Source organism: Carcharodon carcharias, chromosome 20 (assembly GCF_017639515.1).
Source record: "Carcharodon carcharias isolate sCarCar2 chromosome 20, sCarCar2.pri, whole genome shotgun sequence".
Lineage (NCBI taxonomy): Eukaryota > Metazoa > Chordata > Chondrichthyes > Lamniformes > Lamnidae > Carcharodon > Carcharodon carcharias.
Genome location: NC_054486.1, coordinates 32,083,732 through 32,099,900, shown reverse-complemented (window position 1 = coordinate 32,099,900; position 16,169 = coordinate 32,083,732). Strand labels below are relative to the sequence as shown.

The window sequence follows — 16,169 nt, the reverse complement described above, 5'->3', positions numbered from 1 at the left end:
TACAATGAATGGGGTTTCATTGTTAAAAGGTAAAGTTCAAAGAGGTTGTTGATACAATCAGAATTAACATTCAATGGACAAAACAAAAACAGAATTACCTGGGAAAACTCAGCAGGTCTGGCAGCATTGGCGGAGAAGAAAAGAGTTGACGTTTCGAGTCCTCATGACCCTTCGACAGAACTTGAGTTCGAGTCCAAGAAAGAGTTGAAATATAAGCTGGTTTAAGGTGTGTGGGACATGTGTCCCATACGCCTTAAACCAGCTTATATTTCAACTCTTTCTTGGACTCGAACTCAAGTTCTGTCGAAGGGTCATGAGGACTCGAAACGTCAACTCATTTTTTCTCTGCCGATGCTGCCAGACCTGCTGAGTTTTTCCAGGTAATTCTGTTTTTGTTTTGGATTTCCAGCATCCACAGTTTTTTTGTTTTTAACATTCAATGGGGCTGGTAGGTATAACTTTGGTAGTTTTTGGGTGTGCAGGGAGAGGCATTGGAAGATCAAAAGGCAGCTGCAAGCCTCCTACTGGCTCCACAATGAAAAGAACCTCAGCTTGAATTCATAAAGTGAAAATGCTTTGCCTGGTGTTTTGGTTAAGTCTATGGGTTGCTGTTGCCTTAATGGAGATTAGTTTGGGAATTTGTTAAAAGTTATGATAGTAATTTGTAGCCATGTGTACATATATTTTAACCTGTGTAAATTAATAAAATGTTTCATTTGAGCTAATGTAAAACCTCAAACTAGTGGTCTGATTCCTGAGCTTTGGGTCACCTCTTAAACATAACACTTTAAACTGTCATGGTCAATAATTTTAAGTTTCCCACTGGGATTTTTAAATAACTCCGCTTTACCAACTGCATCAGTCATAACACAAATACACAGACTAGGGCCAGGATTTTCCATGCCCGCCAGAGTCGGGCATGTTCGGTGGCATGAGCGGACAATATGGTGCGATCGGTTTCACGATGGCATGAAACCAGTTCGCAATCGTCCACCCAGCCTGCAGGTGGCAGGCTGTATTCTCCACCACCAGATGTCGGGAACCTCATTGTAATACATCAGCATGTCATTATTAGGCCAGCCCACTGGAATTGTGTGTCTCCTCCCACCTGCTGGATCGTCTGCCCGTGTTTCACAGTAGCACATAAGTGACATGCACTTGATGGGCTGCACTTTGCTCGGGACTTCAAGGTTTGTTTGCCTACCTTACTTCAGTCAGCACTCAGTCGTCAGCGCCAGGCTTCACAGACAGCACCATATCATTTTTAGGGGGGCTCACGACAGGTCCCTACCTACCAGATCAGCATATGTAGGTGGCTTTTCAATGGCTGCAGGGCTAGGGCTTACTTGGCGAAAGGGGAGAAGTAGCCTCAGGCAAGGGAAGATGCTGCAGGACGTGGGCTGTACTGAGGAGGGTGGATAACCTAGGGTGTGTGTGGGGGCACATGTTGATCTGTGCAAGTGGCCTTAAGATGGTGATGGCTGAGGAAGCAGTCTCCAGAGGAGATGTGAGGGTATGTGTGGCCTAATAATGGTATGCTGATGTATGGGTGGTGATGTCCCTTGAGATGGCAGTGAGTGAGATGCCAGTGAACGTGGGATGGGCTTGAGTGTGAGTTTAGAGTGCGGAGATGGTTTTCATATCCTGGCTGCGCGGATGAGATCATTCATCCTCAATCTGCATTGGATGGCCAACTTCTTCTGAGCAAGATTGGCACTGATCACCACTGCCATCGCCTAGCAAGCCGGCATGGTAATGTAGCTGCCCTCCTGTGGCCAGAGCAGGTGTAGAGGGCATCACAGCTGGCCTCCACAGCATCCAAAGTGCGCTCGAGAGCTGTAGATTTCTTGTCTTTCGGGGCTATGTCTTGTTTGCAGCAGTCATGGGCTGAAAGCACTGAGTGCAGCTGTACCTTAAATGTGCCTGGTGTGATGAAGCAGTGAGGTGATGGCGTGGCAGGTCAACCATAGCCCGCCCACCATGGAAACAGTGTGTTTCCTGGAAATGCATAAATAATGTGGCAGGTTCGGGACGATATGGCATGAAAACCCGCCATTGCGGCCAGCTGGTAAAACGTTGTTTTACCTGCCAGCTACCACACTTAGTGCAAATCTGGGACGATTCTGCCCTAGGTCTCACTACAGTATAGGATGTGGTGATGACAGCTGCTGTGTACACTAGGACTTTCATTGACTTGCGGAGATATTTGTTGTCGTAGTTTGCAGAAGGCTGTGCTAGCACAGCTGAACAGGTCTTGTATCTCTTTGTCAATGGTGGCCTTTTGAGAAACATAGCTGCCAAGTTATAGGAAGTACTCAACATATTCCAGAGTCTCTCCTTCTGGGAGGTGGACTATTTGACTGACCAGGTGTGGGTTAATAAGAGTTTTGTTTTGGCAACATTCAAGGATGGGCTGAAATTCTTGTACGCAGAATTGAAGAGATCAAGAGTGGGTTCCAAATCTGGGGCAGACTGGACAATGACACTGAAGTCATCTGCAAATTAAATCATGTACATTTATGGTAGTTTAGTTTTGGCAAGGAGGTGACTGAGGTTAAAGAGTTTTCCATGTAGATGGTATTGCTGGCACAGAGGGTAGTTGATCTTTGATGAGGCAAATAGCCACTCGGGTATTGTTCTAAATTGTATGGAGCTATCACACAGCCATGCTTGACCCCAGTCCCAATTTTGATAGCATCTCTTTCAGATCTCTCCCTCAAGACAGTTGTAGTCATATCATCATGAAGCAGTTGCAGAAGTGAGGAGATTTCTTAGACATCCCAATCTTTGGAATACAATTACAGAGCCTCACAATTTATGGAGTCAAATGCTTTGGTCAGGTCAATAAATGCAATGAAGTGTTTCTGGTATTGTTCTTGACATTTTTCTTGGATTTGTCTGGCAACAAAGACCATGTTGGGGGTTCCTCTACATTCTAAAAGGTCTAAAGCCACACCGTGACCTTATCGGGCATGCAGAGATGGGACATTTCCTGGCACCGCCAACCCTGGAAAAATAGGCCCGGAAGGTCGTATTTTCATTGCAGGGTGGGCTGGATTAGAAGTTGGGCCCGCTGCCACCAGAACAAGTGCGGAGGGAGGCTGGCCATAAGGCCTGTCTCTATGCGCTGGCCCTTTGGTGAAGTTATTTAAAAAAATAAAAAGCAGACCTCGCCCCTCACAGCCCCTCATCCCCACACATTCCCCATGCCCTGTCCATGCCATCTCATGTCCCCCAACCCCTCCATGGCTCCTCATGCCCCTATGCCCATCTACCCACCACTCCATAGCCCCTATGCCAACTTAGTGCCAACCCATGCCCCCACCCTTAGCCCTCCATGCCAACTCACCTAGCAACCACCATGGGCAAACCTCAGGAGACATACTGACATAAAATAATGTCTAATGATGATTTCACTATTTAAAAAAACAATGTAAAAATATTAATACATTGAAATTCCTTCAACTACTCTGCTCATATATCTCCTCATCCTATTCAATGACCACTTGTAGCTGTCAATCAAGCACCCACCTCACTGTGATAATGTTAGGTTGTAAAGTCAGTCATCAGCCCAAATCCTGTAATGATAACCCTCAGGGTTATGTCAACAGAGTAAAACATCAAGAACAATTTTTTTTTGAACTCCACACTTTTTAATTTAAAGCCCAGCAGAGTTAAATGCCTTGACAGCTTTAACAGTTCCAATGAGTTTTGACAGTTCTTTGACAATTTGGACAGTTCTGATAAGTTTATGCACTTTTTATGCACAACTGTGTCTACTTCTAACAATCACACAGGGCACCTGACCTCTCCTAAAGGGTGCCTACCTCTCCAAAGTTGATCTGGGAGCATATACAAAGGAGTACCTTACCTCTCCAAAAGGGTATCTAGCTATCCAAATAAATCCACAAGGTTCAGACCTCTTACCTGGTCTAATTTGACAAGTTATCTCCCAAAATCACACATGAGTGGAGGCAGCTGCCTCCAGAAACCATGGATGTGCTATTTAGAAACTGCCCCCATTCACTCCCACCATGAAATGGTGGAGGCCAGGTTCGGGGGCTGGACTTCTTGATTTAGGCCTCTGTTGGCAATTTTGTGCAGACAGAGAATCTTTCGACCTGCATGAAAGTTGAGACCATTGTCTCTGGAGGATTTCCTCAGCCACAGGAAGTAGGCAATTCAGGAGACTGCTTGTCAGAATTTTCCCTGCTGTGGACAAGAGGAAAATACCATGATAGTTTCCAAAGCATGATTTAAACCCCTTCTTGAGGACGGTTAGAATTGTTGCATTCCTGAAGTCAGGGGGGGTGGGGAAAGTTCTTTTTCCTCACAAATCCTTGGGAGTCTTGATGCGAGCAAATGTCCGCCAGCTTTGAAGATCTTATCTGGAATGCAGGCTTTGTTGTTTTTTATCTGTTTGCTCATTGCAGCTCTCCTATTGATGGTGAGTCACCCATGAATTCTACCACAGGTACTGGGTGATATCCTGGAGAATAACAGCTGCCACAGTGGATTCACGTTTGAGAACTTGTTAAAAATGTTCTTTCCAAGTTTGACGGAAAGCATTGTCGTCCTTGAGAAGGGAAGCACCATCCTATGAGTGAAGAGGATTTTGCCCATTTGACCTTGGTCTATAGATGGCCCTGGTGACTTTAAAAAAGCTTCACGTAGCATATTGTTGGATCTCTTGGGTTTTCTCTTCCCATTACCTGCCTTTTATTTTCTGGATTTGCGTTTGGACATCAGCTTTGAGCTGTTGGAATGCTGCCTTCTTGACTTGTGATCTGGATTGTTCTGCAAGGCAATGAAGGCTGTTTGTTTTTATTCCAGGAGGTCACATATTTGAGCATCATTTTCGTTGAACCATTCCTAGTGAGAACAATGCTTGAACCTAATGTCTGGCCACAGGAGTCTGGAATAGCTGATTTTCTTTGACTCCATTGTTCTGAAATTTATTTAGATGTGTGAAGATTTTCCAGATTTGTTGTGAGCTGCAGTTGGAATCCCTCTCTTCAGTTGGGCTGCTTTAGGGCTGAGACATTGATTTTCTTCCACTCGGACTTTTTGACCTTGCAATGTCTTGTTGCTGGGTGGATGTTCATCATTGATCAGACGATGATCTGTTCAACAGCCATCAATCCTCACAGGTATCAATTAGATTTTGGAAGCAAACAAGGACATAATCCAGGAGGTGCCAATACTTTGACCTAAGATGCCCCCATGTGGTTTTGTATTTGTCCTTCTGGCAGAAGAGCATGTTTGTTGCAATGAGGCCATGCTGAGCGCACTATGTCAGCAGGAGGGTGCCATTTGCATTGGTTTTTCTCACCCCATTTTTCCCAGACATCGGATTCACAGCCAACCCTGGCTTTAAAATCCCCAGAAGGATGGTCTTTTCTTTTGGGATGGCAGTGAGGACTTCATCAAGTTGAGAATGGAACTTCTCCTTTACATCTTCACTGGAGTTAAGGGTCGGAACATAAGTGCTGATGATGATGGCATTTTGGTTATGGCTGAGCTGTAGGTGAAGTGTTATTAACCTTGGGGAGTTCTGACAGTGCATCCAAGATCCTGTTCTGGATGGCAAAACCAACTCCGTGAACACAAGGGTTGCTGTCAGCCTTTCCTTTTCGGTAGGCGTTTCCTTGCTTGTTCCTTTTGCTCCTCCACAGGAAGACGGGTCTCACAAATTGGCAGCAACATCAATTTGGAGTCTTGATAGCTCACATAATATGATTGCAGTCCTTCTTTCTGGACAGCTGCTCTTGATTATCCATCAAGGTCTGACATTCCAAGTTGCAAAAATTAAAGTTTTCTTCCTTTGACCACGAAGATTGTGATCCTGCAGGGTGTGGTTCCCCACCCAGGAGAGAGTGGGACAGCCTATTCTTAGGGCACCTTTTCCAGTCCCCTGTCCATTTGGGGTGAACAGAGGGTATCCTGAAGAGGATACTCAGTCTGATTCTCAGACTAATCTGCTCAGTCACAAATGCTGCTGCACAAGACACCTCTGTCCCAACACAGCTATCCAGTGACCTTCATGCATCTGTCTCCTGTGTGTAGATTCTTGACTAGGTTCTCCCAGGTTCACAGCCCTTTCTCTGTCGCCAATTCTCCATCGCCACAGGACTTGGCAAATGGACCCTGGTAGAAGCCAGCGCATGAGTTTGTTTAACATGGGGACCTTGGGGCAAGGTCATTGTCCACATGATCTTACAATCTGTAGAATGCCTGACACCGGTAAGGTTTTTCATCAGTGACAATCTCAACAGATGGAAAGCTCCATGTGGTTCATGTCTTATATCAAGATCTATGTAAATCAAACACACCGTATGAGAGACAAGAACGTAAGGTTATTTAATCAGATTATTCCTGTGTTGTACTCTAGACACTGGAGAACACAGCAATAATGTATATTGCATTGTATCTGGCTTAGTGAAAAATCACTACCCAGAATGTGGTGTCATATCGACCAGGAAGCTCCCAGGTTTAATTGCTGTTCTATGCTCGGTTTAGCTGATCTCAACTGGAACAGTAAAATTGGTCTCTATCCCTCAGCCCCTATCATAAACAAAACCATGATCTTTATGGAGGCCCTGCGAAGGGAGTATTAGGAGCTGTGTGCTAAATTTAAAAATCAGGACCTTGAAGGTGGTAATCCTGTGATAACTACCCAAGCTACATGCTGATTGCCGTAGGGATAAAATGATTCGGGTAGTAAAGGTTTGGCTGTAAAATCAAAGTGGGAAGGAGAGGTTCCTTTTTTTGTGACATTGATACGAGTAGCAGGACAAGAAGGAGTTCCGCAGACCACTCCTACCAGATTGCATCCTTTGCTGTTCCTTAACAATACCCAAACTGTTTCCACTGTTCAATAACCTTTACTGAAATCCCTTCTATCTATTACAGTAATTGTATCCTCTGTGAGTTTGATACTCTTGCCCTTTCCAATTTTGCCTGTCCTTTCAAAAATCTTACAGCTGTAGTATTTAGCTCCAAATTAGGTTGTAGCCAGATCTTTATCCTTCAACCAATATGCACCTGTAAAAATGTTTGTGTAAATATGCCAACATTGTTTGTGGGACCTTGCTGTGCATATATTGGCTGCTGCCAAATTGGTGAATGAAAATAACAATCCAATCATGGATTTTTTGGAGGCTTCTAACATAGAAAAAGAGGTTGATAGATTCACCTGTGAACACTTTGAAGTGATGGTGACATTGTGTGGTCGAGAATTTGCTATATCTTAAGCAGCAAATCCAAGTGTTGGAGAAACAGCCAATATTCATTCAGTCCAGGGATGTAGTTTTGTATTATTTTTATTTATAGTATTATCTATTATTTGGTCATCAGCTTTTCATCATATATACTGATTTAGATGAAGAACTAAGGGTTGTATATCCAAGTTTAGCAGCTAACACTAAGTTGGGAGGCACAGGAGTTATTAAGGACAGTGGACTGACTAATTGAGTGGGCAGAAGGCTTTCGATAAGGTGCCACATAAAAAGATTACTGCACAAGCTAAGTGCCCATGCTGTTGGGAATGATATATTAGCATCAATAGAGGATTGCCTAACAAACAGGGCACAGAGAGTTGGGATATATTGATCATTTTCAAGTTGGCAAACAGTAACTAGTGGAGTGCCACAGGAATCATTAATGGGAGCCCAACTATTTACAATCTATATAAATGACTTGGATGAAGGATACTGAATACTGAATGTGTTGTAGCAAGTTTGCTGCTGATGCAACAATAGGTAGGAAAGAAATTTATGAGGAGGATACAGAGTCTGTAAAGGTGTAAAGATAGATTAAGTGAGTGGGCAAAAATTTGGCAGATGGAGTATAATGTAAGAAAATAGGAGATTGTCCACTTTGATGGGAAGAATAGAAAAACAGAATATTATTTAAATGAGAGACACTTTAGAACGCTGCAGTACTGAGGGATCTGGGTGTTCTCATATACATGAATCATAAAAAGTTAGCATGCAAGTACAACAAGTAATTAGCAAGGCAAGTGGAATGTTGGCCTTTATTGCATGGGGATATAAAAGTAGGGAAGTCTTGCTACAACTGTACAGAGTATTGTTGAGATCACACCTGGAGTACTGCGTACAGTTTGGGTTTCCTTACTTAAGGAAAGATATACTTGCATTGGAGGCAATTCAGAGATGGTTCACTAGGCTGAGTGCTGGGATGTGGAAAGATTGAGCCTATACTCATTCAAGTTTAGAAGAATGAGAGAAAATCTTAATTAAATAATTAAACAGAATCTGAGGGGCTTGACAGGATAGATGCTGAGAGGGTGTTTCCACTCATGGGGAATCTAGAAATAAGGGGTGCAGTTTAAAAATAAGGGCACTCCCATTTAAGACAGAGATGATGGTTTTTTCTCTTCCCCAGTGAGCATTGGAGGCTGCGTCATTGAATATATTCAATGCTGATTTAGACAGATTTTTGATCTATAAGCTAGTTAAGGGTTATGAGGGGTGGGGTCAAGGAGGAAAATGGAGTAAAGGCCACAAACTTACCAGGACATTATTGTATTTGATGGCAGAGCAGACTCGATGGGCCAAATGGCCTACTCATCCTATTTCTTCTGATCAAAACTGTGGAAGATGGAGTTCAGTGCAGGGAAGTGTGAAGTCATCCACTTTTCTTAGTGGTGAGAAACTGCGAAATGTGGAGAAGGAAGGGTCACGGGGTGTCTATACTCAGCTCACTATAAGCTAGTGCGCAGAAACAAAGTCCAATGGAATATTGGCCTTTATTTCAAGGAGGCTGGAATATAAAAGTGAGGAACTGATGTTTCAATTGTATAGATCCTTGGTCAGACCCTTTCTGGAGTACTGTGTTCAGCTCTGAACACTACCTCAGGAAAATTATCTTGGCCTTGCAGGGGGTACAGAGCAGATTCACTAAAATTATGCAGGGCACATAAAGTTAAATTGAGAACAAGTTGCAGCAAGTTAGCTTATATCCTCTTGACCTTAGAAAGGTGAACTAATTGATATTTTTAAAATGGTAAAGAAATTTGATAGGGTAGACAGAGAGACTACATGCTGTGGTAGAGGAATCCAGCATAAGGGGGCATAATCTTAAACTGAGAGCTAGGCTGTTTAGGAGTGTGATCAGGAAACATTTTTTTCATGCAAAGGTTAATGGAAATGTGGAATTCTCTTCCCCAAAAGAAATGCTGGGACAATTTAAAATTTAAGACTGACTGATCGGTTTATATTTGTCAAGTGTTTAAAGGTGTATGGATCACAAATGCATAATTGGAGTTAAGGTACTGTCGTGACTCACTGGGAATAGTGCACTGTAATATCAAGCACCACTGCTCCCCGAGACACGACAAATATGAAAAAAGTTTGATCACCCCATCTAATTGTTTAATTTAGGTTAACAGAATACAAGCACCAAGTTTTTAAACTTAATAATAACTGTTTTTTGAACAAATTGTCTTTAACCAGTGGCAAAAAAAAAGAAATATGAACTGCTAATTTCTAACTCTATAACCTAAACTATACCCCTTCTTAAATCCCTATACACACGCATACAAGACACATAAGACACACAAAAACATGGATTTTAAGGGTGAGATAAAACGGTTCAATAGCACCAATTCCGTAGTAAATGATTCGATGGGTTGATTTTGATCAATGTCTTCCAAATTCCTTTCAGTTCTTTGTTGATGACACGAGGTGGTCTTCCAACACTTTGTCTTTAGTTCATTGGTTGAGCAATTGCCTTTCAATGTCTCTAACAGTGATTTCCCCTTTGCCTCTTGACAGGGGTTTTCAGAGAGATAGCAGGTTATAGAGATATGAGGAGAGAAAGCCAGCTAGCTTTATTGTACATTTACTGGAATCTGACACACAAAGGAGCAAGAGGTTTTAGGTATTTTCCCTTTCAGGCTAGGAGCTAATCTGCCACATTCCTCTCACACAAACCCTGGTCACCTGGTCAGGAGCCAATTAAAACATTGTTGCCAGGCTTGTTCCCCTTTAGACTGGACTCCTCCTCAGCACCACCCTGTCTTTCATGGCACACTTTGTTCCAGGACAGCAACATTGTACATATCCGTCTCACTGTTGCAGTAGACATGTCCTTCAAACTGCAGCCATTGTAACTTTAATCCACAGTCCAATAGAAATAAAAAGAGATGTTCTTTACAGTACAGTTCAGCCAAAGTCTGATGGAATGGCAGAATAGGCTCCAGGGGCTGAATGGCCTCCTCCATTCTTGTCCTGGTGACAGTAACTCAGAATATTAGATTTTGTTCCCACCTCTTCCCTATTTCAATTTACATGTCGCCTTTGATGCTGGCATAATTACTATATTTAACTGACAGTTTTCATGGATAAATCATTCTGTGAAACTGCCTCAAAAGAGTAGCTGCTGAAAACTCTTCACCTAGTACTACAATGCTATGAGAAGCGACAACATTCTGTCCACTTAACCAACTGCCTACAAATAAATGGGAGCTGTTGATTCTACACACTCTGCATTCATGCTTTCAGCGTTTTTGTCTAGAGAGCTGTGAACAGTTATCATGTTTGCTGTGACTGGTTTACTTGGGCCGTCGTCCATCAGCACACTCGGATCCACAGGATTGTTTTAACTTTGCCGGCTGGTTTGTTAAGCTTGTGGAGCAGATTGCTTGCCCATTGAAATCAATGCAACAAACATCTATATCTTTCCTAATCCTGTCTTTCCTAAAGTGTCAGAACTGTGAACTCCTCATTTTTTTTCAGGTTTCTTTCTTCCTTCAAGCCTATTGCAACCCAAATTCAGCATCACCTAATTACACTTAAAAAAATATATTCTCTATTACTCTTTTAACTCTTAAATCTGTCCTTCATCCATATTGCACAGATAATTTTTCCAGTTCATTGAGGAATGACAATTTTGATGACCCTGATGCCATGCATCACTGATCATATCTGGTGGAGTTCAAAACATAACAATCATTATTCAAAAATCATTAAAGGGGCACTCACTTTGCTGAAGTTTGAGCTCAGGTACCACATTTGCCATAGAATCAATTTCCTCTTGCAAGAACAGAAAAGCAGGTTGCTGCAGAGAGCTTTTGCACAGTGGGGAATCTGAGTTGTCAGTTTGGAATGTGTGCATCAGGAAACAATACTCATATGTAAAAATGAACTCACTAAGTAATAAACTTTCTTCTTGAGGCTCTGGTTGCTTTGTTGTAATTGACAGTAGTGGTATCTTGCCTTAGGTTCTTGCATTAATACTAGTCATTATATATAGAACATGAGAACATCCAGGTTCTTTGCCCCTCCTTAGTTTGGTCAAGTATCATTCTGCCAATTCAGCAGCTCTCCAAGCTGGAATAGCTGAGAGTATGAATGCAGAGTTTGTGGATCAGAAGCTCCCATTTATTCGCAGTAAGTGGACAGAATATTGCAGGTTTTCATGGTACTGCTGTCCAGATGCCCTGTCAGTGGAAAGACAGCATTCTAACCACTCATTCTGAACTGTCTGAATTCTCTGCTTTTCCTTTAACTATCTCTTACAGCCAGATTATACATTTGTACAGCAGGTTCATGAAATTTGATGAGGGAAAATGGCAGCATTGAACAGCAAGTACAATCCCTTGGGAAAAGCCAATTCATACATTTCCTGTTACCAGCAGACACTGGTCCCCAGACACAGCAGTGAGCAGGATTCCAATGCATGAAGGCAGTCTGGCTGTGGGAGTTTATTATTCACTCACTGGAAGGACATTTCCAGGTCCATTGTCTGCCCTTATTCAAAAGCAGCAATTAACCTTCCTGTGAGATTGTGCTTCAAGGCATCAACAAACTATTTAGTTCAAATGAAAGGTCTCTGCACAGATAGAAATATAGAATGGTTACGGCATGGAAGGAGGCTACTTGGCCCATTATGTCAATGTCAGCTCTCTGTGAGAGTAACTCAGTAGTCCCTCTGCCCTGTCTTCTCCTGTTGCCCTGCAAATCTTTCCTCTTCAGATAATTATCCAATTTCTCTTTGAAAGCCACCATGGAATCTGCCTCCACAACAATCAGGCAGTACAATCCAGATCCTAACCACTTATTGTGTAAAAAAAGCTTTCCTCATATTGGTAAATTAACCAATTGCAACCACTTTTAATCAGTGTTCTCTGTTTCTTGACGCTTCCATCTATGGGAAGTTTTTCCCTATTTTTATCTAGATCTATGATTTTGTATACCACTATCAAATCTTCTCTCAACTTTCTCTACTTTGGAGAAGCTGGCGTTGTTTTCCTTAATCTATCCAAGTAACTGAAGGCCCTCATCACAGGAACCGTTGTCATAAATCTTTTCTGCACCTCTCTAAAGCCTTCACATCCTTCCTAAAGTAGGTGTCTAGAACTGGGCACAATATTTCATTTGCGGTCAAACCAGTTTGTAAAGGTTCACCATCACTTCTTTGCTTTCGTAATCTAGGCCACTATGTAAAAGCCCAGGATCCCGTATGCAGGTCTCTCTGTTCCAGCATCCACTTGTTTATATTGCCACTCTGCCTTCTTCCGACCAAAATGAATCACTTCACAGCTCTTTATTAAATTTAATCTAGCACTTTTCTGCTCCTTCCACCAGCCTCGTTAATGCAGAGTATTTTCCGTATTTAAGGTTTTTATTTTATTGATTACATTGTCCTGCCTTGCCGAGGATGAGTGAATTACTGGAAGGTGAAAGTCAGAGGGGAGGGGGAGGGAAGAACGGGGTGGCGTCACCGAACGCTGCGTTCCTGTCTGTGACGACACAAGCGGTTGTGTTGATGTCATGGGGGCGCAGCTGGGGCGCTCGCGACCGGAAGCTCAGTCAGAGCGCGTCGCTGAGAGCTAGCACAGCTCTGGTAGAGAGACACTCAGAGGCAATGGGATCCAGGGCATCCAGCCTGCTCAGGGAGGAGGAGATCGATGAAATCAAGAAGGAGACCGGCTGTGAGTGCGAGGCCCGGAATGGGGAAGGACGGAGGGAGGGGAGGGGAGGGGAAGGGAAGGGAAAGGAAGGGAGGGGAGGGGAGGAGAGGAGAGGAGGGAGGAGAGGAGAGGAGGGAGGAGGGGAGAGGAGAGGAGGGAGGGGGGGAGGGGAGAGGAGAGGAGGGAGGGGGGGAGAGGAGAGGAGGGAGGGGGGAGGGGGGGAGAGGAGGGAGGGGGGAGGGGGGGAGAGGAGAGGAGGGAGGAGGGAGGGGGGGAGAGGAGGGAGGGAGGGGGGGAGAGGAGAGGAGGGAGGGGGGAGGGGGGAGAGGAGAGGGGAGAGGGGGGGAGGGGGAGGGGTGGAGGGGAGAGGAGAGGGGGGGGAGGGGGGAGAGGAGGGAGGGGGGAGAGGAGAGGAGGGAGGAGAGGAGAGGAGGGAGGAGGGGGGAGAGGAGAGGAGGGAGGGGGGAGAGGAGAGGAGGGAGGGGGGGAGAGGAGAGGAGGGAGGAGGGGGGAGAGGAGAGGAGGGAGGAGGGGGGAGAGGAGAGGAGGGAGGAGGGGGGAGAGGAGAGGAGGGAGGGGGGAGGGGGGGGAGAGGAGAGGAGGGAGGGGGGAGGGGGGGAGAGGAGAGGGGGGAGGGGGGAGAGGAGAGGAGGGAGGGGGGAGGGAGGAGAGGAGGGAGGGGGGAGGGGGGAGAGGAGAGGAGGGAGGGGGGAGAGGAGAGGAGGGAGGGGGGAGAGGAGAGGAGGGAGGGGGGGAGAGGAGAGGGGGGAAGGGAGGAGAGGAGAGGGGGGAAGGGGGGAGAGGAGAGGAGGGAGGGGGGAGAGGAGAGGAGGGAGGGGGGGAGAGGAGAGGGGGGAAGGGAGGAGAGGAGAGGGGGGAAGGGGGGAGAGGAGAGGAGGGAGGGAGGGAGGGAGAGAGGGGAGAGGAAGGGGGGAGAGGAGAGGAGGGAGGGAGGGGGCAGAGGGGAGGGAGAGGAGAGGAGGGAGGGGCAGAGGGGAGGGAGAGGAGAGGAGGGAGGGAGGGGGGCGGAGAGGAGGGAGGGAGGGGGGCAGAGGGGAGGGAGGGAGGGGGCAGAGGGGAGGGAGAGGAGGGAGGGAGGGGGGCGGAGAGGAGGGAGGGAGGGGGGCAGAGAGGAGGGAGGGAGGGGGGCAGAGGGGAGGGAGAGGAGAGGAGGGAGGGAGGGGGGAGAGGAGAGGAGGGAGGGAGGGGGAGAGGAGAGGAGGGAGGGAGGGGGGCAGAGGGGAGAGGAGAGGAGGGAGGGAGGGGGGCAGAGGGGAGAGGAGAGGGAGGGAGGGGGGCAGAGGGGAGAGGAGAGGGAGGGGGGCAGAGGGGAGAGGAGAGGAGGGAGGGAGGGGGGCAGAGGGGAGAGGAGAGGAGGGAGGGAGGGGGCAGAGGGGAGGGGAGAGGAGGGGAGGGAGGAGGGCAGAGGGGAGAGGAGGGGAGGGAGGGGGGCAGAGGGGAGAGGAGAGGAGGGAGGGAGGGGGGCAGAGAGGAGAGGAGGGAGGGAGGGGGGCAGAGGAGAGGAGGGAGGGAGGGGGGCAGAGGAGAGGAGGGAGGGAGGGGGGCAGAGGAGAGGAGGGAGGGAGGGGGGCAGAGGAGAGGAGGGAGGGAGGGGGGCAGAGGAGAGGAGGGAGGGAGGGGGGCAGAGGAGAGGAGGGAGGGAGGGGGGCAGAGGAGAGGAGGGAGGGAGGGGGGCAGAGGAGAGGAGGGAGGGAGGGGGGCAGAGGAGAGGAGGGAGGGAGGGGGGCAGAGGGGAGAGGAGAGGAGGGAGGGAGGGGGCAGAGGGGAGGGGAGGGAGGAGGGCAGAGGGGAGAGGAGGGGAGGGAGGGGGGCAGAGGGGAGAGGAGAGGAGGGAGGGAGGGGGGCAGAGGGGAGAGGAGAGGAGGGAGGGAGGGGGGCAGAGAGGAGAGGAGGGAGGGAGGGGGGCAGAGAGGAGAGGAGGGAGGGAGGGGGGCAGAGGAGAGGAGGGAGGGAGGGGGGCAGAGGAGAGGAGGGAGGGAGGGGGGCAGAGGAGAGGAGGGAGGGAGGGGGGCCAGAGGAGAGGAGGGAGGGAGGGGGGCAGAGGAGAGGAGGGAGGGAGGGGGGCAGAGGAGAGGAGGGAGGGAGGGGGGCAGAGGAGAGGAGGGAGGGAGGGGGGCAGAGGAGAGGAGGGAGGGAGGGGGGCAGAGGAGAGGAGGGAGGGAGGGGGCAGAGGGGAGGGAGAGGAGAGGAGGGAGGGAGGGGGGCAGGGGAGAGGAGGGAGGGGGGCAGGGGAGAGGAGGGAGGGGGGCAGGGGAGAGGAGGGAGGGGGAGAGGAGAGGAGGGGGGAGAGGAGAGGAGAGGAGGGGGGAGAGGAGAGGAGGGAGGGGGAGAGGAGAGGAGGGAGGGGGGAGAGGAGAGGAGAGGAGAGGAGAGGAGGGAGGGGGGAGAGGAGAGGAGGGAGGGGGGAGAGGAGAGGAGGGAGGGGGGAGAGGAGAGGAGAGGAGGGAGGGGGGAGAGGAGGGAGGGGGAGAGGGAGGGGGGAGAGGAGAGGAGGGAGGGGGGAGAGGAGAGGAGGGAGGGGGAGAGGAGAGGAGGGAGGGGGGAGAGGAGAGGAGGAGGGGGAGAGGAGAGGAGGGAGGGGGGAGAGGAGAGGAGGGAGGGGGGAGAGGAGAGGAGGGAGGGGGGAGAGGAGAGGAGGGAGGGGGGAAAGGAGAGGAGGGAGGGGGGAGAGGAGAGGAGGGAGGAGGGAGGGGGGAGAGGAGAGGAGGGAGGGGGGAGAGGAGGGAGGGGGGGAGAGGAGGGAGGGGGGGAGAGGAGAGGAGGGGGGGGAGAGGAGAGGAGGGAGGGGGGAGAGGAGAGGAGGGAGGGGGGAGAGGAGAGGAGGGAGGGGGGAGAGGAGAGGAGGGAGGGGGGAGAGGAGAGGAGGGAGGGGGGAGAGGAGAGGAGGGGGGGGAGAGAGGAGAGGAGGGAGGGGGGAGAGGAGAGGAGGGAGGGGGGAGAGGAGAGGAGGGAGGGGGGGAGAGGAGAGGAGGGAGGGGGGGAGAGGGAGGAGGGAGGGGGGAGAGGGAGGAGGGAGGGGGGAGAGGAGAGGAGGGAGGGGGAAGGGTAATGGAGAGGATGGGAGGGAGGGGGGGAGAGGAGAGGAGGGAGGGGGGCAGGGGAGAGGAGGGAGGGGGGCAGGGGAGAGGTGAGGAAGGGGACAGAGGTGAGGTGAGGGGGACAGAGGTGAGGTGAGGAGGGGGACAGAGGTGAGGTGAGGAGGGGACAGGTG

At 48.7% G+C, this 16,169-nt stretch overlaps 1 protein-coding gene across 2 annotated transcripts in view; it reads left to right on the top strand.

Annotated features, from left to right (window-relative positions):
* The first annotated feature begins 12,800 nt into the window (after positions 1 to 12,800).
* The window catches only part of chp1 (calcineurin-like EF-hand protein 1), a 32,807-nt gene continuing 29,438 nt past the window's right edge, over positions 12,801 to 16,169 (top strand). Inside the window, exon 1 of one of the 2 annotated variants that reach the window (XM_041215061.1) lies at positions 12,801 to 12,958. In XM_041215061.1, coding sequence (XP_041070995.1) covers positions 12,892 to 12,958 — 67 coding nt within the window. In that variant the 5' untranslated portion in view covers positions 12,801 to 12,891. The remainder of the gene's footprint in view (positions 12,959 to 16,169) is intronic. The other variant, XM_041215060.1, reaches the window with a different exon arrangement.